This window comes from Hordeum vulgare, chromosome 4H (assembly GCF_904849725.1).
Source record: "Hordeum vulgare subsp. vulgare chromosome 4H, MorexV3_pseudomolecules_assembly, whole genome shotgun sequence".
NCBI lineage: Eukaryota > Viridiplantae > Streptophyta > Magnoliopsida > Poales > Poaceae > Hordeum > Hordeum vulgare.
The window spans coordinates 304385463-304412499 of record NC_058521.1 but is presented as its reverse complement, the minus strand read 5'-3'; the positions used below and the strand labels follow the sequence as shown (position 1 = coordinate 304412499).

General features: G+C 52.0%; 2 protein-coding genes across 11 annotated transcripts in view; both read left to right on the top strand.

Annotated features, from left to right (window-relative positions):
- Positions 1-2035: 2035 nt before the first annotated feature.
- LOC123448538 (ATP-dependent DNA helicase At3g02060, chloroplastic) overlaps positions 2036-27037 on the top strand; it is a 77036-nt gene continuing 52034 nt past the window's right edge. For 6 of the 10 annotated variants that reach the window (XM_045125474.1, XM_045125472.1, XM_045125471.1 and 3 more), the window contains exons 1-6: positions 2036-2722; positions 3960-4185; positions 4920-5321; positions 11305-11550; positions 11949-12083; positions 12363-12487. In XM_045125474.1, the coding sequence (XP_044981409.1) occupies positions 2112-2722; positions 3960-4185; positions 4920-5321; positions 11305-11550; positions 11949-12083; positions 12363-12487 (1745 nt within the window). In that variant the 5' untranslated portion in view covers positions 2036-2111. Of the gene's footprint in view, positions 2736-3942; positions 4186-4919; positions 5322-11304; positions 11551-11948; positions 12084-12362; positions 12488-27037 lie in introns of all 10 variants that reach the window. The other 4 variants (XM_045125473.1, XM_045125477.1, XM_045125479.1 and 1 more) reach the window with 4 other exon arrangements.
- LOC123448540 lies at positions 20110-21207 on the top strand. The gene has a single exon (XM_045125482.1). The coding sequence runs from the start codon at positions 20110-20112 to the stop codon at positions 21205-21207; it is 1098 nt and encodes a 365-aa protein (XP_044981417.1).

Genomic DNA, 27037 nt, shown 5'->3' with positions numbered 1-27037 from the left:
CTATATCTCTCCATCTCTCCCTCTCTCTCTCCCTCCCTCTCTCTCTCTCTCACCCTCCCTCCCTCCCTCCCTTGCTCTCTCTCCCGCATCTCTCTCCTGTGTCCCTCTCTCTCCTTCCTCTCTCGCTCCCTCCCTCTCTCCCTCCTCTCTCTCGCTCGCTCTCTCCCTCCCCTCTCTCTGTCTCTCTCCCTCCCTCCCATCTCTCCCTCCCTCTCTCCCTCCCACTCTCTCTCTCTCACTCACTCACTCACTCTCTCTCCCTCTCCCTCTCTCTCCCCCTCTCTCCCTCCCTCTCTCTCCCCTCTCTCTCTCTCTCTCCGTCCCTGCCTCCCTTTCTACCTCCCACTCTCTCTCCCTCCCTCCTTCCCTCCCCCTCTCTCCCTCCCTCTCTCCCTCCCCCTCTCTCTATATCTCTCTCCCTCCTCTCTCTCTCCGTCCCTGCCTCCCTTCCTCCCTCCCACTCTGTCTCTCTCTCCCTCCCTCCTTTCCTCCCCCTCTCTCCCTCCTTCCCTCCCTCCCTCCCCCTCTCTCTATCTCTCTCACCCTCCCTCTCTCCCTCCCTCCCTCTCTCTCTCTGCGTGTGTCTCACTCTCTCCGTCCCTGCCTCCCTCCCTCCCTCTCTATCTATATATGTATATATTGTGCGAGAGCGCGCGTTACATTTTAGCACGTGTGTTGGAGCTAGTCGCGCTGCATCCGCGCCAAAACTGACGAACGACGCATTGCAAATTCATTTTTAACGCGTCGGGCGTTGGACGGCGGCTGTTGGAGATGCTCTTAGAATTCTGTTGACATGCAACAAAATCCTAGTAGAAACGTAGAACCTAACGGGGTCCTTAAAGCCATGCTGCTCCCATGCTGTTCCTGACCCCCGCCTCCACGACACATCTATGGCCACCCTCATCCCTCGTGGTCCACCACCAAATCCCCACCGCAGTTCCTCCTCCACCGACCACCAACCCTATCCACCCAGCTTCACCTCCGCCTCCGTGTTCGCCGCCTCCGCCTCGCTTCCCCTGTCTCTCCCTCTCTCTCCCCCTCCATGTCCATCTCCCTCCCCACTCTCTCCCTCCCCTCTCTCTCCCCTCTCTCTCCCCCTCTCTCTCCCTCTCTATCTCTATCTCTCTCTCTCCCTCCCTCCCTCTCACGTCCCTCCCTCTCACCGTCCCTCCCTCTCTCTCTCTCTCCCTCCCTCCCTCTCCCTCTCTCTCTCTCCCTCTCTCGCTCCCTCTCTCTCTCTCCCTCCCTCTCCCCTCTCTCTCCCTCCCTCTCCCTCTCTCTCTCTCCCCCTCTCCCTCCATCCCTCCCCTCTATCTCCCCCTCTCCCTCCCTCCCTTCCCCCCTCTCTCCCTCCCTCCCTTCCTCTCCCTCCCTCTCTCCCTCCCTCTCTCTCTCCCTCCTCTCTCTCCCTCCTTGGACTTGCATGGACACATTGATTACTCAACAGTTACCGACTTGGACTTGGACGTCGGACACATTGATTACTCAGCAGTTCCCCCTCTCACCGTCCCTCCCTCCCTCCCTCCCTCCCCCCCTCTCTCTCTCCCTCTCCCTTCCTCTCCATCCTCTCTCTCTCTCTCTGTCCATCTCTCTCTCCCTCCCTCTTTTTCTCTCTCTCTCTCCCCCCTCTCTCTCCCTCTCTCTCACCGTCCCTCTCTCCCTCCTCTCTCTCTCACTCTCTCACCTCCTCTCTCTCCCTCCCTCCCTCCCACTCTCTCTCTTCCCCTCTCTCTCTCCCTCCCCTCTCACGCTCTCCCTCTCTCTCTCTCTCTCCGTCCGTCCCTCCCTCCCTCCCTCCCTCCCTCTCTCTGTGTGTGTCTCACTCTCTCCGTCCGTGCCTCCCTCCCTCCATCTCTCTCTCTCTATATATATACATTGTGCGAGAGCGCGCGTTACATTTTAGCTAGTCGCGCTGCACCGCGTCAAAACTGACGAACGACGCGTTGGAAATTTATTTTTAATGCGCCGGGCGTTGGACGACGGCTGTTGGAGATGGTCTTAAAATTCGGTTGACACACAGCAAAATCCTAGTAGAAACCCACAACCAAACGGGGTCCTTAAAGCCATGCTGCTCCCATGCTGTTCCTGAACCCCGCCTCCACGACACATCCATGGCCACCCTCATCCCTCGTGGTCCACCACCAAATCCCCACCGCCAGTTCCTCCTCCACCGACCACCGACCCTATCCGCCCAGCTTCGCCTCCGCCTCCCTGTTCGCCGCCTCCGCCTCGCTTCCCCGGTCGCGGCCATTGCCACGGCGACGGCCGCCGTGCCCCCCGACGACATCTCGCAGCTCAATAACCGTCTCCGCGCCCTCGTCCGCCGCCGTGGTGTCTCTTCCGCTGCCTCATCCCCCATGGACCCCGCCCAGGCGGAGGCCTACCTCCACATGATCCGCGAGCAGCAGCGCCTCGGCCTCCGCCAGCTCCGCCGGGACGCGGCCGAACCGGAATACGAGAGAGACGTCGGCAGCAACGGGGAGGACGAGGAGGAGGGCGGCGGAAGGAGGAAGGGGATGGCGGCCGGGAGCTCGTTGGGGCACCGTGTGGACCCGCGTGAGCTGGAGCCTGGCGAGTACGTCGTTCACAAGAAGGTCGGCGTCGGCAAGTTCGTCTGTATAAGCGGAGAGGACGGAGAGGACTACGTGTTCATTCAGTATGCGGACGCCATGGCCAAACTTGCAGTCGACCAGGCCGCACGCATGCTCTACCGCTACAACCTGTATACCTCCGCGGTTAACCTGCTCACCTCTCTTCTCCTATTGTTTGTACTCCCTCTCTCCCGGTTTAGAAGGCGTGCTTGAAAATTCTCTGAAACCTAGGTGATTATTGATTGACTGTGAGGTGGGATAGAAAATAGCATTCACCCTAAGTATGCATATAGAAATAATATAACGAAGTACTAATTAGCTGTTAGAAGTAATGCAATGCGCCCTAAACCTTGTCTATTGTGAAAATGCACGTAAATTTAACCGTGCCTTCTAAACCGTGACGGAGGGAGTAGGATATATTTATGTGGCTAATGCTGACGTTGATACTGGGCAGTATATTAATTAGCAGAAGGTGCTAAATGTGTGTAGTACCATGAATGTGTTAAACCCCGGAGCAACGTAGACCATTGGATATATGCTGTTGAACGGTTGAGAACTTGAGATTTGTTGGATCTTAGCAACTCACTATTTTAGCAATGTAGACCATTGGATATATGCTGTTGAACGGTTGAGAACTTGAGATTTGTTGGATCTTCGCAACTCACTAGTTTTATACCCAAATGATAAGTTCCATACGTGTGGCACTAAGCACTCTGGCCCGACGTTTTTTAAACTAAAGTTGCCATCCGAAAATGATAGGACAAACAAAAAAACCTGAAATTTGCCATCCCAGAAGGAAGTTGTCATGCTTGACAACTAAATTGCCATCCTCGCGTCACTAAACTTGTCATAAAAATTGTTCGGAGTTGTCATGTGTTCGTGCCACACCTGTGGCACTTATCAGGGTCCTTTTTATATTGGTATATAGGTATATAGATTGTATGTAGGACTGGAATTGTTGGATCAACTTCGTTGTCCAGACGTGTCTAAACAAATGTTATTTTATGTATTAAAGTAAACAAAACTATATCATTGCCACATTGCAAAGTGGTGGTGATTAGGTTAGCCATGTGACTGGGATTGGTTGAAAACTTACAATTGCCAATTTTATGCGAGGTGCATGCCATATTTTCCAGTTTTCAAGTTTGATGCAATTTAAAAGAATGTGATTCCTTATCTGAGTAGTTGCCCTACTGAGCACACTAAGAAAATTTGCTTATGGATGCACTTTAGTTGCACCTGTTCTTTAGTTAGCTGGTATCTGTGCTTAAATTTTGATTTACATGCTATGTTGTGGGATGGTCACTTGAGTTCGATGGAAATTAAAAATGCACGTTGACCATTTATCCAGTCTGAACTTTTATGCAGTCCTCATGAGAAAAAGAGGCCAAGGAATCTAAGCAAGCTGAATGATCCTTCTGCATGGGAGAAGAGGAGGCTGAAAGGAAAGCTTGCTGTTCAAAAGATGGTGGTCAACTTGATGGAGTTATATTTACAAAGGATGAGGCAGAGAAGGCCGCCGTACCGGAAGCCTGAGGCGATGGATCAGTTTGCTTCTGAATTTCCTTACGAGCCTACCCCAGACCAAAACCAGGTTTGCTAACAACTAAAAGCCGTGTTCTTTTCTTTATGCAGTTAATGTTCTTTATAAAATTGTTAATCTTTCATGGATGTGGTTGGCAACCATATGTTTGCCTGTTATTTGTTTACATCAAGGGTGAAATGTAAGGCGATGATAGTTTGATTACTTCTGAGGTCAGAAACACTTTGTTTGGGTTACTTCACATCAGCTTGGAAGCTTAAATTCAGATCTTTTTACAGTTTAAACTTGCTTGAGAAATTTGAAATTACCTATTCATTTCCTGCATATGATACTTGTTGTGAGTAACATATTTCCATTACGCTGTAGTGTGGACAACTTTTAGATTTTGCGTGTGTGTTGTGACACAATAAATGTAAGGTTGTCGAATGATCTGTTGGAATTTGCTAATAGGCTTTTGGCCCACAGCCCAACAAATTTTTCAAATTTTCATGGTCCATTCATGCATGGCTGTGTGTGGTGTGAGTGGGACTAATGTTTAGTCCTATACCGCTAGTTGGGAGAGAGTTGCACCACGTTATAAGGTGAGCTCTTCTAGCACTTGTATGAGCATGAGAAGAGGAGACCTATACGCACGCTCCTCCTCCTCGCTCGCCCCGTCGCGTCGTGCTGGGTTTCGGGAATGAGCTGAGCCGAGGACAAAGCTATGCATGTTGTCTATATTTTTGCTGCTCGGGAAAATTAATGTCATTAATTGATAATTAACGGACACATTGATTACTCAGCAGTTTCCGATTCTTTTGGATCGTGGGGCTGTTACCGGCTTGGACGTCGGTTTACTCCCACGACCTACCCGATCTGCACTATATAAACAGGCGAACGTCTACCCTAGTTGCTACCTCAACATATGGTTTTGCACCGTTCCAGAACATTGCGCCGTCATACAAGTCTTCTCCATCCCTCCTTTCGGCGTGCACTGCGAGAAGGGACAACAGGCCTCTAGAACCCTGCCCCTCGTGAAAGTCATGATCCTGTACGAGAGAGGGGCGATCAGGTTTTTGGGAGGGCACTTGCGTGACTGCTGGCAGCAACTACTACCCGGACGACGACTTCTTCCCCGATCTCGGGAACCTCTTCATCAACGACATGGGCGACGACACCAACACCGGTGGTTCTGCTCCTGTTGCACTGTATGCAATCCCCTCTTCTCTGTTTGAGATCATGCTAAAATTCCGTTTCTAATATGTGTCTTAGATTCGATCTATTCACCTAGTCCTACTCGCTGGTACTATCATGATGCTTTATTTACTATTTATTCGAATTAAAACTCATAGTAATTCGCTCATATTTTCAACAATCCAAAAACCTGATTATAAGCAATTTACTCCGAGTAGTTTTGCTGCGCATCTGAAGCCGCCCACCTTAAGGGGTGCAATATAAGAGGTGGCGCAGAAGAGCAGTTTACTGGTTTCAGACTATGTACTGCTATGGTGCCATCAAGGGCAAGCCTGAGGGCGATCTTAATTCTGCACAACAGGAAGCTTTTGAGAAGATCAATACCCTCTTCAAGGGCGCCCTTTTGAGTGTTCTTGATGACACCATTGTGGATTCGTATATGTCATTTGAAAATGGCAAGGACACGTGGGCTGCGCTCGAGGCCAAGTTTGGCGCCTCGGACGCTGGCAGCGAGTTGTGCATAACTGGAGAGGGCCCAAGGGCGCAGCCACTTAAGGGCCGGTCCAACTTATCTTATAGTTATTAGGGGCTTATCCCAGTTTATCTTATTTGTTAGCGCTAGGGAGATTATATATACTCATGTAAGGACTCAATTTTGGTTAAGCAGAAGCAATCATATTTGCTCGACTCCCAACAGGTGCCGACGCCTAAACCCTAGCCGCCTCGTCTCTCTCTCTTGTTCGCGCGATCATGACGCCCCGTTGCCGCCGGCCGTGCGCCTCGCCCCGCCAACCTCTCTTCCACCCCTATAACCTAAGACCTAGACCTGGTAGGGATCCTATTACTATCACCATCTTAACGAGGTCAACCATGGAAGAACTCACAACATTAGATACAACCACTGTTGAAGCAGAGTGGCATAGTTAGCTCTTGATGGATTTACATGTGGTTGAAAAACCAATACCCGCTATCCCGATGAACTATGATAATCAAACTATGATCAAATATAAACAGTTCTAAGGATAATATGAAGTCCTCAAGGCATGTGAAGAGGAGATTGAAATCTGTCAGAAAATTGAAGAACTTCGGAGTTACAATGGTATGAACAACTTCCCTACCAGGGCGTGCTTGCAGGTTGTAGGGGTGTTGCGGTGGATGGCGAGGCGGCTGGCGCGGCCGACGGTGCTGGGGCGCCGTGGTCGCGAGCGCGCGAGAGAGAGAGTTGGGCGCGACTAGGGTTAGGGCGCCGGCTCCTTCTAGGAGCCGATAAAAATAGATTGATCTTGCTTAATCTCAAAGGTGTTCATTACACGAGTATATATAACTCCTCTAGGCTATCAACTATAATAAACTGGGCTAAGCCTCTAATACTATAAGATAACCGGGCCAGCTTGGCTAACTGGGCCTCCTCCGGTTATAATGTAAACCGGTCATAACATCTCTCCCCGTCTGCGCAAACAGCGCGTCCTCGAGCTGGGAATCTGGATAATGCTGATGAAACTCCTCCAGGTTCTCCCACGTAGCATCCTCCTTTGCAAGACGTGCCACTGGATCAAAAGGCGCCATACACCACGGCTTTGCTGGGCCTTCAATACCTTGGCTGGAGCAGGAAGTAAGCGGCCGTCAGAGGTTGGCGGAAGATCTGGTCCAGACGCGGGCGGCTCCCGATGGAAAGGCTTCAATAAGCCCACATGGAAGACATCATGGAGACGTGCACCAGGAGGAAGCTTCAGTCGGTAGGCGACGCCGCCAATGCGCAAGCTGGGTCCTCGCTATGCAAGGCCCTTTCAGGTGTTGGAACGCCCTGGGGAAGGCCCTGGGGCTCGTCGAAGAGATCGCGGTGCTGCTGCAGGAGATGGGCCAACAGGGGCCGCTCTGAATCGGCGGTTGCTGTCAACAACTGTGGTGGGGCAACTGCCGACGACGCACCACCCTCACCCTTCCACTGCACCTTGCGGCCTTGACGCCAACACGTCATGGTCAGGGCGTCGAAGTTCCAAAGGATGGGACCGAGGGTCCGCAAGAAATCCACGCCGAACATGAAGTTGAAGCATCCCAAGTCAATGCCCACGCAAGTAACGGCGAAGTGCTCGTCGCCGGTGATGATGGGAACTTGCCGTGCAATCCCATGGCAGCGAAGACAATCACCGTTAGCCACGGTAACCCAGACCTGCTCTTCGCCGGTTGGTTGAAGGGTTAGCCGACGCATGGTAGACTCAGGCAGGAAGTTGTGTGTAGAGCCCGTGTCTATTAGAGCTAGGAGACGCTCCCCATTAACCGTCATTGGCAGCATCATAGTCTATTCCTTGCGGATGCTTGTGAGGGCATGGAGGGAGACGACGAGGGCGGTGGCAGCATCCGGTTTCGTCTCCTCAACCAGCTCTGGAGAGGCTGTATCCTCCTCGACGTAGTCCGCTGCCTCCAGGTAGAAAAGGCGTGGGCAAACGTGGCCCGACACGTAGGATTCGTCGCAGTTGAAGCAGAGCCCCTGGCGGCGACGCTCGAGCTGCTCAGCTGGAGTGAGCCGGCGGAACGGGCGAGTCGCGACCGTGGTGGGGGACCCTGTCGCCGCCTGTAGCCCGAGCCGGAAACGCCTGCTGCATGGTGACGGCACACTGCTCGAATGCGCGGGCGTAGTACATAGCCGTCTGGAGGTCCTACGGTCCGCGCGTCTCGACGTCCATGCGGATGTGGTCGGGGAGGCCGCTTACAAAGAGTTCGACCTGTTGGAGGGCCGAGACGCCTGGAGCGTGGCAGGCCAGCGCTTGGAAGAGCTAGGCAAAATCCTGCACCGAGGAGCGGAACGGGAGGCGTCCGAGTTCTGCCAGCCTGCTGCTGCGGACGGGTGGCCCGAACCGTAGAAGACAGGTCGCGGAAGCGTTCCCATGGCGGCATCCCGCCCTCGTCCTGCTCGAGGGCGTAGTACCACGTCTACGCCGCTCCCCGGAGGTGGTACGAGGCGATCCAGGTGCGGTCGGACGCGAGCGTCCGTTGCCCCCGGAAAAACTGGTCGCACTGGTTGAGCCAGTTCAGGGGGCGCCGGTGCCGTTGTAGGTGGCGAACTCCAGCTTGGAGAAACGCAGCGGGTGTTGGCCGTAGCCGGCAGCCATTGGCGGCTCGGCCGCGCGGAGCAGTGCGCCGACTGACCCGGGAGGACGGGTTGCAGTGGCCCGCCGTGGAACAGGGGGCCGTCAACCCCCGCGTAGGGTCCCACCGGTCCAGCGGAGCCGGTGGGTGGCCCGGCCAGGTGCACCGCGACTGGGGCCGGTAGGGACGGCTGCATCGTGGCCGACATGTAGACGGGCTCGGTGAGCCAGGCGGTGAGCGGGGACGGCGACGGAGGGAACCGCACCTCCTGAATGGGTGCGCCCGGGTCGGAGGCGGCCCACTCAGCGCGGAGGTGGATCCCAGGTGTTGCGCCGTCGCGAGGCTTGGTGGAGGCGCTACGGCGGGGAAGAAGGCCGCGACTGGCTGGTGCGGCACGGGGTTCCCCGCGAGGAGCGCGCGTCGAGCTCCAGCAGCGCGGCGGTAATCTCCGCGGGGGAGAGAACCAGGCCGGCCGAGAGCGGCGGAGGGCAGGCGGCCTCAGGAGGCAGGCCGGTGACGGCTGCAGCAGCGACCGCCGTGGCCATCGGCGTGGTGGCCAGCAGCGGTGGGGGGGACGCCGGCGGAAAGCTGGAAGCGGGCGGAGGGGCAGACATGGCCGAACCTGTGCAAGCTGATACCAAATTGGTAGGAACTGATTCCCTACCAGGGCGTGCTCGCAGGTTGTAGGGGTGCTGCGGTGGATGCGAGGCGGCTGGCGCGGCCGACGGTGCTGGGGCGCCGTGCTCGCGAGCGAGAGAGAGAGAGTTGGGCGCGGCTAGGGTTAGGGCACCGGCTCCTTCTAGGAGCCGATCAAAATAGGTTGATCTTGCTTAATCTCAAAGATGTTCATTACATGAGTATAACTCCTCTAGGCTATCAACTATAATAAACTGGGCTAAGCCCCTAATACTATAAGATAACTGGGCCAGCTTGGCTAACTGGGCCTCCTCCGGTTATAATGTAAACCGGTCATAACATACAACTCCGGAATTATCGCGTTGAATTATATCCATAACATCTAAAAACTTGACAGATCCTTTCACAAAGGGTTTATCACGTAATGTGATAGAAATTGCATCGAGGAAGATGAGTTTGAGACCCACCATATGAGTTGTCCATAGTGGTAATCAAGATCGGAGATCCCGTGAAGTTGAAGTGGGAGACAAGCTGTTGGGCAGCTCGAAGGAGTGTATCCCTATATTTGTTATCCCACTACGTGAAGATGCAATACTCTCATAATCTGCATGGCAAGTTGATACTCATCTTAGTGTGTTCCAAGTGGCCTATTTGTGTAAGCAGAGACTCTCATAATCTGCATGGCAAGTTGATACTCATCTTAGTGTGTTCCAAGTGGCCTATTTGTGTAAGCAGAGATGTTGTCCTGCAGAGCATCTCCTGAGGAACACACCTATGAGTTTGACTGTCAAACGTCGCAGTATGTGAGAATTGGGTGTTCTCTAATAAATTCATGAAAGACCCTGGAGTATGACGTATACGCTCCACTCGCGGGGAAGCCTTGCGGCAGCCAAGTATCGGTCAAGGATTTATGTGAAACTAGTCCAATAGAAAGCTTGTAGTTCAAGGCATAGTCCACTATTCAAGTTGTGATCTAGTGTAGCATAAAATTCTAAATGGAAGTTCAACTTAACCGTCTCCATTAAGCACTGGTATATAAACAATGTTTTGGAACTAAATGATGAGATGTGCCAATGAGACTTTGTGGGGGATTGTTGGAATTTGCTAGTAGGCTTTTGGCCCAAAGCACAACAGAATTCTGAAATTCTCATGGCCCATTCACGCATGGCTGTGTGTGGTGTGAGTGGGACTAATGTTTAGTCCCATACCGCTAGTTGGGAGAGAGTTGCACCACCCTATAAGGTGAGCTCTTCTAGCAGTTGTATGAGCATGAGAAGAGGAGACCTATACGCGCTCCTCCTCCTCCTCGCTCGCCTCGCCACGCCACGCCTCGTCAGACCCCCACGCCGGGTTTCGGGAATGAGCCGAGCCGAAGACAAAGCTATGCATGTTGTCTATATTTTTGCTGCTCGGGAAAATTAATGAGTCATTAATTGATAATTAACAGACGCATTGATTACTCAACAATTTCCGATTATTCTGGATCGTGGGGATGTTACTGACGTGGGCCACGACCTACCCGATCCACACTATATAAACAGGCAAACGTCTACCCTAGCCGCCACCGCAGCATATGGTTTCACACCTTTCCAAAACATTGCGTCGCCACCCAAGGCTTCTCCATCACTCCTTCCGGCGTGCACCGGGAGAATCGACAGCTGGCCTCCAGAACCCCGCCTCTCGTGATCCTGTATGGAAGAGGGGCGATCAGGTTTTAGGGGAGGGCACTCGCGAGACTTCTGGCACCAACTACTTCCCGGATGACGACTTTTCCCCCGATCTCGAGAACCTCTTCATCAACGACATGGGCGACAACACCAACGCTGGCGGTTCTGCTCCCACTGTTTGAGATCGTGCTAAAATTTCTGTTTCTAGTCTGCCTTAGATTCGATCTATTCATCTACTATACTAGTCCGCATGATTAGTTTACTCTTTGTTACTATCGTCATGATTTATTTACTGTTTGTTCGAATTAAAACTCATAGTAATCTGTTCATATTTTCAACATGACCTTGGTTGACTTGTGTAGATGTCCAGCTTAGATATACATAGCCTTTGGCACAATACTGATTGCTATTTATTTCCAGTCATTGCCAATTTTTTCTTTTGCTTCTCATCTTCTTTAAACTTTTACCTTGCCCGTGGTTTCTTTTCTTTTGCTTCTCATCTTCTTTAAACTTTTTACTTTGCCTGGGGTTTCTTTTCTTATCTACTTACACTGTTAATGGATAATTTTAAAAAGAGCTTTTTTAACGGTGCTCATACTGATGACAGGCTTTCATAGATATTGAGAATGATCTGACTGAAAGAGAAACACCAATGGACAGACTGATCTGTGGAGATGTCGGGTTTGGTAAAACGGAAGTTGCAATGCGTGCTATATTCATCGTTGTATCTACAGGATATCAAGCTATGGTTCTCGCACCAACTGTAATACTAGCCAATCAACACTTTGACGTAATGTCTGAGCGTTTCTCCAACTATCCTGATATAAAGGTTGCCATATTCAGTGGTGCTCAGGTATGCCACGATACAAATTGAGTATAACCCATAATACAACTCATTATGTAAAATTATCTTTCTTTGTTTATGCTTCCAAATAACAATTTTAGTAATTATTTAATTATTTAGTTTGTGTAATTCATCTTGACCCTAGAAAACATTCCACTCTTGTTTTGTTGTAATACTTTAATTTGTATATGTGGCTTTTGTTGTAGCTGTACAAAAAATGTTTATATAATCTATACTTTATGCAATCTGGGGCAGCGCTATCTCATTTCCACTTTTCATATTCACCGACTGTTCTTAACTCAAATCATGATCAATTTTGGTAACGCGACTTATACAATGCCAAGTACATTTGTTTGCTGAAGGGATTGACTATCTTTTGCATGGCTTGGTATGTGTTTTCCTTGCAGAGCAAGGATGAAAAGGATGAGCTAATAACAAAAATTACGAATGGGCATTTGCAAATAATTGTTGGAACTCATGCTCTTCTTACAGAACGGATGGCCTATAACAATCTTGGTCTCCTAGTGGTGGATGAGGAACAGGTACTCTATAATGTCTCTCTCACGGTGATAGCATATCCATGCCGTGTATTCATTTGACATTATTTTTGTGTGGTTGCTGGTCTAGTCTGCCAATGATACACTTCAGTTTGATGGTTATAATTTGGGTACTAATAACATAAAAATGTTCTCTTTTTAGGATAAGCAAGAGAGAGCTCTGTCGTTAGTAATCTGTTAAAAAGATCAGAAGATATAATATCTTTGAAGCAAACTCTGCCTATTTTTGTATGCACACCTCACAAACTCCATCTTCTCCAACAGAAGTTCGGTGTGCAACAAAAGGAGAAGATTGCATCACTCAAAGCTTCTATTGATGTTCTTACCCTGTCCGCAACACCCATTCCGCGAACTCTGTATCTTGCTTTAACCGGTTTCCGTGATGCAAGGTACGATTTTATTGCAGTGCTTGATGAGGAACACTAGATGAAAATAATAATAATCATATGTCAGATTTGTTTAGTTACTTGTAGATGCTTCCACACTAGTGTAGTACTCCCTCGGTCCCAAAATAAGTGTCATTGAGCTAGTATAAAATTTGTACTCCCTCCTTCTCGGTGCATTAGACATCTTAGAAGGTGCACTGCAACCTAGACACACAGAGATTGGGTAGGAGAAGAAATTTAATTGCAAAAGAAGCCAATCATACTATTCCTTTCTCAACTAAAAACGTGCTATTAATTAGGAGACCTCTTCAAATCCAAAAAGCGTGCCACATAAATTGCATGCATTGGTCCTTCAGTTAATAGATGGTGTCTAATTAATATGCATGCAACTAGTACTAATGTAATATGCCTTAGCGTTTTGGGATTATTTGATTTTCGTAAGATGCCTAATGCACCGAGACGGAGGGAGTGCTAGTCTAGGATTAAATTTGCAACACTTATTTTGGGACGGAGGGAGTATTTCTTTTTCTTTTCTACCTTACCTACTGTTTTCTAGAGTCCTCTAGTTGTGGGTAGCTATGAGTAGAATGGTGAATCTTAAGTAATGTTTTCTAGAGTGTTCTAGCCATAAGTACAAGTATGTGAAGGCTTCCCAAAGCCCTATAAATAGAGGTCCTCACCTCTAGTTTGTGACCAGACTATGTACCCCCCACTACCTATAATAGAACTTGGTGTTCTTATCTAAGATCTTGTGTCTAGGAGTTCTAGATTGAACTCTTGTTGCCATATTGGCCTACACTCTCCTCTAGAGCGATATCTAGCGCAGCACGTTGAAGTAGTTCCTTCAACACTTGTGCTATACACATTGTAGCAGCAAGGTGGAGTTGCTCCTCCACAACCTTGTGCTGCTTCAGGTGGTACCAGAGCCCCGTTGGTCCATACAAGTTCTTGCTGTTCTCTTTGAGAGCAAGCTGCAGCAAGCAATGGAGCAATTGGAGAAGAGGATGGATGCTGCAGAACAACAAATCAAAGAGTTGCGTGAAGATCTTAATCAGAGGTTTGACCAGCTGGTTGAGATGATAAGAAAAGGTGCCCCCCCTGCTGCCAATCAAGGAGATTCATCTAAAGAAGAAGAGGTTCAAGAAAGAAGGAGAGGTAATCTTGGGGCAAGATCGCCACAACAACGTGGTGTTCAACGTACTTCAAGAAGGCCAACTTATGTTGAAGCTTCTGAAGGTGAAGAATATGATGGTGCCCTCAAAGAACCTGATCTCTATGCATATCCGAGAGTACTCAACTCTACATATGCAAGGTATACATACAAGGTGAAAGCTGAGATCCCAACTTCTCATGGAAATGTTGATATTGAAGGGTTCCTTGATTGGTTATATGAAGTGGAGACTTTCTTTGGGGTCATGGAGGTTTCGGAAGATCGTAGAGTTCCTTTGATCGCGTACAAGCTGAAAGGAGGAGGCGGTGCGTGGTGGCATCGCGTTCAAGAAGAACGCAGACTGAGAGGAGAACCTCATGTGAGAACTTGGCGGCAAATGAAGTCTTTTGAAAAGCAGATCTTTACCCGCTCATTATGACCAAATCCTATTTATCCAATTTCAAAATTGTGTTCAAGGGAATAGGACTGTTTCAGATTACACGGTGTTGGCTTTTCGCCCTCAGGATCGAACACACGATCACCCTGCAGCTCGACTAGTTGTATACACGTAACTCGGCTTGACGTATACGAACTAGCTGTGGCACTCGATATCTCGTCGGTGCTCACGCAAACACCGGGATCAGAACACACGCGCACGAATGCAGCAACACAAAGATGGCCAGAGGCACGTGTCGTGCCTCACAATAATCTCTTTATTGCTTTTCGCTTTTCTTCAATACAACTCGATACACGACCCGGTGCATATATATGCACAACACTTCTCTTCTCGACCAACACAAGTCTAATCCTACTCGTACTGGATATCCTAGCACTACATGGACTGCTAATACATAGCTGACTCGGGCACACACTGTTAGGAAAGCAACTTGTCTATTATTGAAGGCCCAAGGGGCATATCTATATTACACATGACTTGAGGTGCAAGGAAAGTAAACATAGACTAATAAGGACTCCTAGACTAATACTAGTAGACTAATAAGGACTCCTAATACTAATACTTCCTAACACCCCCCCTCAAATGCAAAGCGTATGCAATAGCATTGCATTTGAAGAAGTGTAATACTAAAAACAATGATAATCCAAATCCGCGTCTTGAGAGTGTCGTCGTAGCATGAAGAGTCTTCAAAACTTGTCGAGTCGCCGAAGGAGATAACGAAGAGATGGCACATCAGAGGTAGACACCGCATCACATGAAGATACAACAAAAGTATCAGGAGAAGATGGGTTGTCAAAAGAAGATGGCACATCGAGAGGAATAAAGCATTGTGCAGAAAATCATAGTCCACGACAACCGTCGGCGAAGGAAGCTCGGCGGATAAGGCACGATGGACGTAGATCGACAATGCAAAAGAAGTCCAGAAAATCCTATAGAAAACAACAAGGGCAAATAGACCACAAAAGTTGCATAGAAAGGATCAGGACCGGAGAAAGGCTCACGGACTAAGTTATGGTGGACTCGCATGTCATGAGAAAACACAAAATATCAACGGATTTGGTGGACGCAGCGGAAAACAAGGAAAACTAGAAAACACACTAGATTAGAGATGATGGCAGCGGAAGAGAAAAAAATAAGATCATGGCGGCGAAGGCCAATTCCAACCAGAGTGTGCGTGAGACGGTCCCGACTGTGTAGGAGGTGGTTGCTCAGTGCGGGAAGCCTGAGTCAGAATACCAGCAGTACCCGTCGAGAAAGAACCTGAAGCAGCGAGCAGACGCTTAAGGCGCAGAATATCCTGCTCAGTCAAAGCGATGGCTGAAGCTGTCGAGGTAGATGACGAAGTCTCTGTAGATGATGATTGCGCCTGGCGCAAGTGGTTCTTCTTCGTGTAGCAGTGGGACTCAATATGACCATCATTGTTGCAGTAGCCACAATATGGATGGGGGCGACCTGAGCCTCCAGAAGGAGTGGGTAAGAGCGACGGAGCACTCGAGTGAGAAGGGGTCGGTGCAGCAGGGGGCGTAGAAGTAGCCCGAGCAGTGAGCACCGAGGGAGCCTCCAGCAAACCAGCACCACGTAAGCGAGTCTCCTCAGCACGAATCTTAGAAAGCGCCTCCATGAGAGAAATACGGCCACGAGCAAACAACTGAGCACGCCGAGGCCCAAACTCCTTACGGAGCCGAGACAGGAATTCGTAGACGCGATGAAACTCCAAGTTGGTCTGGACAGCCTGGCAACAGGGGCAAGTATGACAACCAGCAGTGCGGAGAGAATCGAGCTGGCGCCAGATAGCAGAACTCCGTGCATAGAAGTCATCAACAGTAGAGTCACCTTGCTGAAGAGCATGCTCCTGACGAACCACGGAGAGGTATAAGGCATCACCAGAGGGCGCATAGCGCTGACGAAGGCGAGTCCACATCTCAAAGGCAGTAGGAAGGCCCAAAAACTCAGAGGCAAACTGAGGCAGAACACTAGCAGTGAGAACAGCTGCAGCACGGGCATCATCATCAAGCCACTGGGTGTAAACGGTCAGAGCACCACGATACACCTGAAGAGCCTCCTCATAAGCCAAGACCTTCTCATCATAAGCACTCACAACGGCCTCATCAGCAAGTTTAGCCGGATCCTTTGCGGTCTGAGAAGCATCCGTAGGAAGAGCCGGTGGGGTCGGCGGAGTGGGAGCCACGGGAGGAACCGGACATGGCGGACAGCAGACCTCGCCAGAAAGAACACCCCATAGACGGATGCCACGCATGTGAATGCGCATAAAGCCAATGAACTCAGTGTAGTTACTACCATCGAAGATCACCGAACAACGAGGGACAGCAACATAGCCCGATGCAGTAGACATCTTCTTCTTCTTTTTTTTTTTTTTTTTTTTTTTAGAACTCAGTCAGCAAACCGCGTCCACGTATGACAGCAGCGGACTCGATCTGGCGAGATGTAGCGTCAGATCTGGCTGCAGCGGACTCAATCTGGCTCTATTGGACTCGATCCCTTTGCCAGACTGGTTGTAGCAGACTCAATCCCTCTGCCAGATGCGAGCTGCAGCGGCTACTAGTTGTAGACAGCCTCGAGCTGGAGCGACCAAAGCTGCTGGCGACCTTGAAGCAGAACCGGGCGAAGCGGGATGGGAGACCAAAGCTGCTGGCGGCGTACAGCAGCGGGAAGGGGCGGCGGCGTCCAGATCGATCCCCTGCTGGGCTCTCCGCCTTCGTTCCTTCAGGGTCGAGACAGGTGGAGTCGGCCTCCAGATTGAGGCAGCGGCGAGGACAAGATATCCTGCAGCCAGGGAGAAAACGGATCGGGAGCGAGATCCAGCGGCGTTGGACAGACCGCGGCGGGGTGGGGCAGGCTGGAGACGCGGCTGCAGCACGAGCACGACGCGAGAGGAAGCGTCGGCTAGAGAGGCTGTAGCGAGAGCGTCGGGTTAGAGGAAAAAGCACGAGTTGCGCGTGCGAAAAAAGAACCTAGGGCTCTAATACCATGTTAGGAAAGCAACTTGTCTATTATTGAAGGCCCAAGGGGCATATCTATATTACACATGACTTGAGGTGCAAGGAAAGTAAACATAGACTACTGATTATACTACTGATTTTAACCCGGCACAACTATCACATGTTTAGATTACTCCAACATTCACCCCCTAATCTAAACATCGACTTGTTGACTTGAAACCAACATATTACCTGGATTACCAGCCCACGCCGTCACATCTTAGCGTGCTACATGCAGACTAAACACATAGCCTCTCATGCAGGAACTCAACTTAACTGGTGCGCATCCATCTTCACGTTGGCCTTCGTCTTCTCGTCGAGACACACTAACGACTCAGACACAAAAAAAAACTAGACACAACTCTTTTTTTGTTTTTTTTCCCGCCGCAGCTTCATCAAAGCAACCCTGGGCCGTCATCCACGCCCACTTTAGCTAGTTGCAGAATCTCGTGCTCCTTTTTTGCCTCCTTCCGCGGATGAGGACACTCTCAAGAATAGTGTCCATAGTCCTGACAATCGTAGCACTGAACTTTAGATTTGTCAAACTTTCGATACTTCTGCTTATCTTTCTCCTTATTACGCGAGAACATCAACTGCTCCTCTCCTTGGTCGCGTTCCCGTCCTTTCAACGTCAACTCATAGGTCTTTAGTCGCCCGATCACCTCCATCACCGACATCTTCGCCACATCGCCCCACTGCTCGATGGTGCCAACGATCGGTAAAAACTTGTCGGGAACAGCTTGTAGTAATTTCTCCACAACCACAATGTCCTCCATCTTTGATCCAAGAGCTCGCATCTCATTAACCGGGGAGGTTAGTTTTAGCGCAAATTCACCAACCCCTTCTGACGCCTTCATGCTCATCCTCTCGAACTCCCTCCTTAGAGCTTGAACACGTGCCCTCTTGACACGATCATCTCCAGCATGCATCTCCTTGAGCACTTGCCAAGCTTCCTTTGCCGTCTCTTTCTCCGATATAGACATGAAAACAGCATCAGACACACCTTGGGCTATGACGGCGAAAGCCTCTTGGTCCTTTTTCTCTTCGACCGCGCCGTCACCTTCCACCGCTGCCCAAACTCCACGCGCACGCATGAAGATCTTCATCTTCGCGGCCCACACCCCATAATTGTCACCATCAAGCATGGGGTACTGGATGGTCACACCACCACCACTCGCCTTCGAAGTCGACATGATCCTCCTCTTCGATTTTCCGTCGTCCGTGACACAACTTGACGGCGATGACAACTCCACCGTAACGCAACTTGACGGCGAAGCCTCCACACCTTGCTCTAGATACCAATTGTTGGCTTTTCGCCCTCAGGATCGAACACACGATCACCCTGCAGCTCGACTAGTTGTATACGCGTAACTCGGCTTGACGTATACGAACTAGCTGTGGCACTCGATATCTCGCCGGTGCTCACGCAAACACTGGGATCAGAACACACGCGCACGAACGCATCAACACAAAGATGGCCAGAGGCACGTGTCGTGTCTCACACACAGAGGAGTTTCTAAGGCTACAAGTGAGGTGCAACCTTGCTGAAACTGAAGATCAACAAGTTGCAAGGTACATCAATGGTCTCAGTGATGCTATTCAAGATCGATTGATGATGCAACAAATCTGGTCCATTGATCAAGCACAAGCTCTAGCCTTGAAGGACGCGAGGCTTGTGAGGACGAGAAAGACAATTATGGCTCCATATCCTCCATATCCCCATACCGAAGGCTCGTCTAGGAGTCAGCCTAATAGAGTGGAAGAAAAGACCGCTCCACCAAAGGCAAAATGATCCATCCAGAAGCAAACAGAAGGCAAGGCTAAGTCCAATGAATGTCCAGAATGCTATAAATGTGGTGAAGAGGGGCACATATCTGGCTGTTGCCCACTAAGGAAATTTGTTAACACAACTATCCATGATGGTGAAGACAATGAGGAGGAATACGAATCTGAAGATGTAGAGGGACAAGAGGTTTGTCAAGAAGAAGGTGAAGAGGTGGTATGTGTGATTCTGATTCAACGTCTCCTATGTTCCACACCACAACCTGACGACACACAACGGAAGAAAATATTTGAGAGCAAATGCACGATGAATGGCAAGGCATGCAAATTTGTGATTGATAGTTGCAGCTGTGAGAATCTTATCTCCCAGAAGTTGGTGAACCATTTAAAACTTAAAACCCACAATCATTCAAATCCCTACACTATTGGATGGATCAAGAAAGGAGTGACTATGAGGATCACCAAACAATGCAACCTGCCACTTTCTTTGGGCAAGCATTATCGCTCAAATGTGTTGTGTGACGTAGTTGATATGGACGCCAACCATCTTCTTCTTGGAAGACCTTGGCAATTTGATGTGTATAGTCCCTTTACTGCCTTTTACCACATGTATATGTACCGGCCCTTGCCCCCTGTGAATGTCAATTGCCCATTCATAAAATGGTATCAGATGCTTAGGTTTTTCCTCCCGCACGTTGCAACTCGCGTGCTCCACCTTCACCGCTGCCGCTAGCTCCGGCCGCCCCGCTCGCCCCGAGCCTCTCCGGCCACCTTGTCGGCCGGCCTCCTCCCGCCCGGCTGCTCCAGCGTGCGTTGCCGGACCCGTTTTGCCGGCCTTGCCCGGGATCCGGCGCTACGGCTGTCCCTTTTCTTCGCCAGGCCCCGCCCCGCCGGGATCCGTCGCTGCCGTTTCCTGTTAGCTTGGCCGTGCCCAGATCCGCCGCCGACGGCTGCTCTGCGCCCGGCCTTCCCCAGCCTTGCTGCCGCCGGCGGTGCCTCTGCGTCTGGCCGACGCTCTTCGTGGCCGCTGCTTCCCTCCTCTGCCGCGGCCGCCTGCCTGCCTCTGCCGGCTGCTGCCACTCTGCCCGACTGCTGCCAAGTCGCCTGGCCTCTCGTCGCTCGGCTGCTGGTAGCCGCCCCTGCCGCTGCCGGTCTCCGCTCGGGCCCGATCCAGATCGGGATTGGGTGGGTTGACTCTGTCAAAAAAAAGAAAAAAAAGAAAAAAAGGCAGATCAGCATGACTTCTTCAAGCTATGTTGCTGTTCCTCGGTGCTCGGTGATCTTCGATGGCACCAACTATGCTGAGTTTGTGGGCTTCATGCGCATCCACATGCGCGGTCTTCTGCTATGGGGCGTTCTCTATGGTGAGCTCCCCCGTCCGCCATGCCCTGTTGCTCCCATGGCTCCTACCCCGCCGGTGCCGCCTATTCTGGCTGCTGATGCTTCCCAGGCTGATCGGGATGCAACCAAAGCTCTCGATGATGCTGCGTTCGATGCCTATGATCAACAGGTATCAGCTTATTCAGATGCTCTTTCTGTCTACCGTGATGACCTGTCTGCTTACATTCAATGGCGCAACGATGATGCTCGGGCTGCTGCTATTCTCACTGCGGCTGTTCTCCCTCAGTTTGCCTCAGAGTTCATGGGTCTTGGCACTGTTGCAACAATGTGGTCTTTCCTCTGTCAGCGCTATCAGCCCTCTCGTGATTCTCTCTACTTATCTGTGGTGCGTCAGGAGCATGCTCTTCAGCAAGGTGACTCTTCTGTTGATGAGTTCTACACACAGAGTTCCGCCATCTGGCGCCATCTTGACTCTCTTCGGACAACTGTTTGTGGAGCTTATCGTTGTTGCCAGACTACATGGTCAGACTTGGAGTTTCAGTGTGTCCATGAGTTCTTAGGTGGCCTTCGCCCCGAGTTTGAGCCTCGACGTGCTCACTTGCTTGCTTGTGGCCGTGTTCCTATCACAGAGGTACTTGCTGAACTTCGTGCTGAGGATACCCGCCTTCCTTCTGCTGGTTTGCTTGCGGCTCCTTCTGTGTTGGCTGTCCGAGCTCTTGTGCCATCTGCTCGTCCCACTGCACCGTCGCTCCTGCCCACACCTACAGAGGGGTGGGTCGCCCTCCTTATGCCGAGAAGGGCCGGTCACGCCGTGATACATTTTGTGGCTACTGCTCCAGGCCAGGTCACCCAGAGTCTGATTGTCGCCAGAAACAACGAGACCAGAGACGTTCTTCCTCCAGTGGGAGTCCTGCATCTTCCTCGACTTCGTCACTCACTGACCAGGACATTATACAGCTCAAGCGCCTCTTGGCTTCCTTTGGCTCTTCATTGACGGGTTCCGCTGCCGCTGTGACCGCTCCCACCCCTGCATCACCATTGACACCTTCACAGTCAGGTACATCTTTGTGGGTTTTGGATTCTGGATCTTCTTTTCATATGTCTTCTGATTCTTCCACGTTGTCTTCTCTTCAACCTCTTGATTTGCCTGTTAATGTTCTCACTGCCGATGGCACTCCTCTTCCTGTTGCTAGTCGTGGCACTTTTGAGTTGGAATGTGATGCAAGTGGAGTAGGCATTGGAGTTGTTCTATCTCAAGAAAGGAAGCCCATTGCTTTTTTTAGTGAGAAGTTAAGCGAAGCTAGACAGAAATGGAGTACATATCAACAAGAATTGTATGCCGTTTTCATAGCCTTGAAGACTTGGGAAGTCTATTTGCTGCCTAAATAGTTCATTGTTTATAGTGACAATCAATCCTTTTTTTCGGAAAACGCAACAGACCTTTGTGTTTCATTTCATTGAAAAGAGAGATAGTTGTGAAATTACAGTCCTCCTAGGAGATGGTTACACATATCGGATGGTCACTAGTGCACATCCCATGAGGCTGGCAGCACAACCCTAAGCCCTTCGGCACCAGCAGTGGCCCAAAGCCTGGCCTCGTCTTTGATCCTACCCACGAGAGTGTGGAGGGCGGATGCACGTGATCGAAAAGGCAATCGTTCCTATGCTTCCAAATCATCCAAGGTGTCAGGAGCGCCACAGATGCAAGTCCCTTGCGCATCAGCTGAGGGGTGTCCTGCCTAGCATGGTGCCACCAGTCGAGCAGGGAGCTTTCATTGTCGGGCGGTCTGCAGGTTGCACACACCCAAGCACGGAGCTCATGCCAAACCTGCCGCGAGAAGGGGCATGATAGTAGGAGGTAGTGCGGCGTCTCCGGGGCCTAGTCACACAAGGGGCAAGCCGCATGGTGCTGCATTCCATGCCGAGCGAGCCGATCTGCCGTCCAGTAGTGATCTAAGCTGGCGAGCCAGTGGAAGAATTTCACTTCCGACGGCGCCCAACTCTTCCAGATGAACTTCCAGTCATCGGAGGCGATTGATCCGTGGAAGGATGCGTGGTAGGCAGATCTAGCGTGTATGTGCCGGCCTCGTTCCACTTCCAAACCAGCTTATCCGGCTCGATGGAGAGTGACACGCTCTCAAGGAGACTCCAAAGCAGCAAGTACTGCCCGATCTCGTGGACTCCCAGGACGCCGTGGATGTCGCGCGCCCAAAGGTGGGCCTGTAAGCCCTCGACCACCGTCCCGTTCTTTCTCCATCGAGCGTGGAGCAGGGACGCGATCTCGTAGACGGAGCGCCCATTGATCCACCTGTCCTCCCAGAATCTAGTGCTCTCGCCGTTCCAGATTATCGTGTGGGTGCTCGCGAAAAAGAAGGCGCGTTCCTCAGCAGAGAACTGGAGGTCGAGCCCAGCCCATGCACGACGTTCATCAGTTTTGCTGAACCATAGCCAACGAGTCCTCAACGCCATGCCGGTGCGCTCCAAGTCATGCACACCGAGCCCACCAAGGCATTTGGTGCGCGCAACCCGACGCCAGCTAACGTGACAGTGACCACCGTTAGCCTCGGCGTGGCCGGCCTAAAGGAACCCTCGCTCGATCCTCTCAAGCATCTTGAGGATCTTCATTGGCAGCGCCAACACGAGCAGCTGGTGTAGTGGGATTGCATCGAGCACAGATTTCACCAAGGCAAGGCGACCCGCTTTATTCATGAGTCAGGCCTTCCATGTGGGCAACCTCCCAGCAACCTTGTAAACGAGAGGGAGCAGTTAAGCTGTGGCCGACTGCCTGATGGTGAACGGGATGCCCAAGTATGTGATGGGGAGGCCAACAATTGGGCAGCCTAGGCTCCCAACGATGGGCCTTCTGGTGTCGTTGTCGCATCTGATGAGCATAGCAGTGCTCTTGCGAAATTGACGCGTAGCCCAGATGCTCGGCCAAAGAGCAACATGATTGCCCTCGCGGCCTCAATGTCGTCTGGCAGAGGATGGCAAAATAGGACCACGTCATCCGCATACAACGAGATGGGGGGGATCGACCTTGTGGGGTGCAGCTGTCAGATGACGCCGAGCTCGGTGGCGCGCTTGAACAGGCGTTTGAGGGCGTCGACGGCGAGGACGAACAACTGCGGTGACATGGAATCACCCCGACGCAGGCCCTGCCGATGCCAAATAGGCGGGCCATGGCTTCCATTTGGCAACACCTTGGTGCTGGCCGAGGATTAGCAGGATCGCCACCCACTCTAGAAATCTGTCCCCGAAGCCATACTGCCTCACCACCTCGAAGAGGAAGGGCCAGGACAACGAGTCAAAAGCCCGCGCTAGATCGAGCTTTAGTAAGACGTGTGGCACGCCCAGCTGGTGCAGCAAGCGAGCAGATTGGCGGATCAACACAAAATTGTCATGCAGGCTTCGCCCGTGGATGAAGGCATTCTGGTTGCTGACGAGGGCGTCGAGCCGTGGCACGAGACGGGGCGAGAGCACCTTGTTGAAAATCTTGGCAACAAGGTGTATGAGGTTGATCGACCGATAATCGCTCAGGCAGCCCGTGTCGGCGCGCTTGGGGAACAGCAAGAGCAACGCTTGGTTTAAGCGCGAGAACCCACATCCGCACAGGTCGTAGAGCTGCCGGAGAAGGCGACGAAGTAGGCCTTGATCATGGGCCAGCAGACGCGCAGAAACTCGGCGGTGAAGGCGTCGGGTTCGGAGCCTTGCGTGCCGGCAATCTTGTGACCGCGCACTAGATCTCCTCGTCATCAAAGGGTGCGTCCAGCTCAAGGAGGGGAGGGCATGATCAACTGCAAGAGGCCCCCCCCCCTCGACGACATCGTAGCATGCTAGCAAGATGGATAACATATCTGGACATATTTAACTATCTCATCGTGCATAAATCTGGAACAACTAACCGAGTGGCCGATGCTTTGAGTCGTTGTGCATTGCCTCTTGACTTGATGAAGACTTTGGCCATGTTTGGGTAAAGCACCTCAGGGACCAGCCATTAGGTGATGACTATTTGGTGCAGGTGGCCATCTCTTAAAAAATGATCGTTTGTGCATCGCAAGGAGTTCTTTGCGTGACAAACTAATTAGAGAACTCTATTCAAGTGATCTTAGTGGTCATGTTGGATGAGATAAGACAATCACTAACCTAGAAGCTCGCTACTTTTGGCGACAACTAAAGAGAGATGCTGAAAATTTTGTTCAGCAATGCCCTGTATGTCAAACCTGCAAAGGCCAAGTGCAGAACACATGGTTATACATGCCTTTACCTGTTCCTGTTGCTCCATGGGAGGACATCTCTATGGACTTCGTCTTGGGTTTGCCAAGAACAAGACGAGGGAGTGATGCCGTGTTTGTGGATAGATTCTCTAATGTTGGAAAAGAGAATAGGGATTGGTGGAATAATTGTTGTATTGCTTGAGCCTCGTGGGCATATATATATATGAGTACATGATCATCTTGGAGTACAAGTCAAGGCAGGAACAAATCCTAGTCTATCTATGTTTCCTAAGCAATCACGTTACTCAACATCCCCCCGCAGTCACAACGGTAGCGACACAGACGGTGAGACTGGAGAAGAATCCGAAGGTAAGCCGACGGTCATCCCCCCACAGTCGTAAGGGTCGATGCATCGCAGAAGTTGTAGCTGGAGTGGAAACCGACGAGGTTGCTCAAGCAAGGCGGTAGCCCTTTGTTCGTTTGTCGAGGTAGCCGAGAGCGTAGGGTGGTGTAGCCGTGGTCGAGGTAGCCTGCGAAGAATGCCGTGGTCGATGTCGAGTTGGGGTAGCCGGTGTCGAGGAAGTCGTCGTGAAGCCGCGGGCGCAAGGAGGCGTCGAGTTAGTCATGGGTGCAATGGTGTCGAAGTAGTGATGCGCCGGGAAGGAGACATAGTTGACGATGCGTCGCGCCAGGTTTGCCAAGCCCGAGGACACTTCGTGGACGAAGGCACGCATCGGTGTTGCCAGCATCGGGCATGCGTAGACGGATGAAGACGATGTTGACGATGCGTCGCTCCAGGTTTGCCAGGCCCGGGAACACACCGGCGACGAAGGCACGAGACGGTGTTGCCAGCACCGAGCATGGGTAGATGGGGACCTGCACACAACTTGTACGGCATGTTGAGGAGGCTAGCAGAGAAGGATTCGACAATGGTTGCCGAGCAAATCGGCGGGGGCCGATGTAGCCCGCGGTGGTCGGGAAAGACGACAGCGACACTGGCGATGAGCTGGTGCTGGACGGAGATGAAGGAGGTGGACGGGCGGCGCGGCTTGGGTGAGCGAGCTGCAACAGCGCCAGAGGAGAGCGGCGGCAGCGGCCTGATGGCGGTGGCGGCGGCTGATTAGGAGCACGACGGCGATGCTCAAAGTTGGCGAGGAAGAGCCCGACAACATGACGAAGACCGGCGCGGACGATGGCGTTCACGCGTCGAAGGAGACGGCGCGGCGCATACCACAGGAAGTCGACGCGCGGGGACGACGGAGTGGATCGCGTGCCGCGGCGCTACGACCCGAAGGGGCGACGAAGCGGCAACATGCGGGTCGGGGTGACGGCGAGAAAACCTTGGGGTGGCGGCGTAGACCGCGTGCCGCGACGCTACGGTCTGAAGGGGTGATGCAGCGGCGGTGCGCGGGTCGGTGCAGCCACGGGGACGGCCTCGGGTGACGGCGAGGACCGCGTGCCGCTGCGCTACAGCCCGAAAGGGCGGAGTAGCGGCGGGTCGCGGGTCGGTGCAGCCGCGAGGAGAACCACGGGGCGGCGGCGCTACGGCCCGACGGGGCGACGCAACAGCGGTTCGGTGCTCGATCGGTAGAGGGCCGCGCTTTACTCGGGACAGTCTTCATGGGATCTGCAAAGGCACGCGCAACCGATGGGCCAGATCGGTCGCACGGCGTAGCTGAGGTGGATCGCGGACGGGCGGGTGATCAATCCGACTTCGCGCGAGGTCGGGGACGTTGCTCGATGGAGGCGGTGTGGCGGCGTCCGAGATTAAGCCGTCGATGACGATTGCAGCCGGAGCCGACAGTCGGCCAGAGGCAGCCGGCGAGGCCGACGCAGCCGACAGCTAGCAGCCGGCTTGAGGCAGCCGACGATGTCGATGGTCGGAGCCGGCAGTCGGCCAGAGGCAGCCTACGCAGCCGACAGCGAGCAGCTGGCACGGCCGTCCCGAAGATGCCGATGAGGCCGACGCGGCTGGAGCCGGGAGCCGACCCGACGCAGCCGGTGCACGAACGTACGAAGCGCCGGCGGAGGCGGATGGTGATCAAGCAGTCCCGGTCGGAGAAGAGCGACGACGGCCGGTGCGGGATGACGACGGGAAGACGCGTGGTCGACGGCTAGAAGGGGCCGCTGCGTGAGGCCGCCGGGTCGGTGTAGGTGATGATCGCGCCGATGTCGAAGTAGAGGCGCGGTTGTCGACGGCAGCAACGGGCGACGTAAACCAATCTTAGATCGGAAAACAAAAAAGGAAGAACGCCGATCAAGAGACCGAAAAAAGAGAGAAAACCCGGATCAAGAGATCATGAAAAAGACTCTCTAGGGCAGCCGGTCAACAAGGTCGGCGGACGAACCCTAGGTATGGGTGGCGCAGCCCCTGGCGGCGGTCATGGAGGTCGACCGACCCGGGGGCGGCGCGCGGCGGCTAGGTCTAGAAACTTGCGGTAGATACCATGTTGGAAGGGAATAGAGATTGGTGGAATAATTGTTGTATTGCTCGAGCCTCGTGGGCATATATATAGGAGCCTCCTAAGCAATCACCATACTCAACATCTAAGATGGCTTATTTCATCCCATGCCGCAAGTTGATGGATGCTCATCATGTTGCAAACCTAT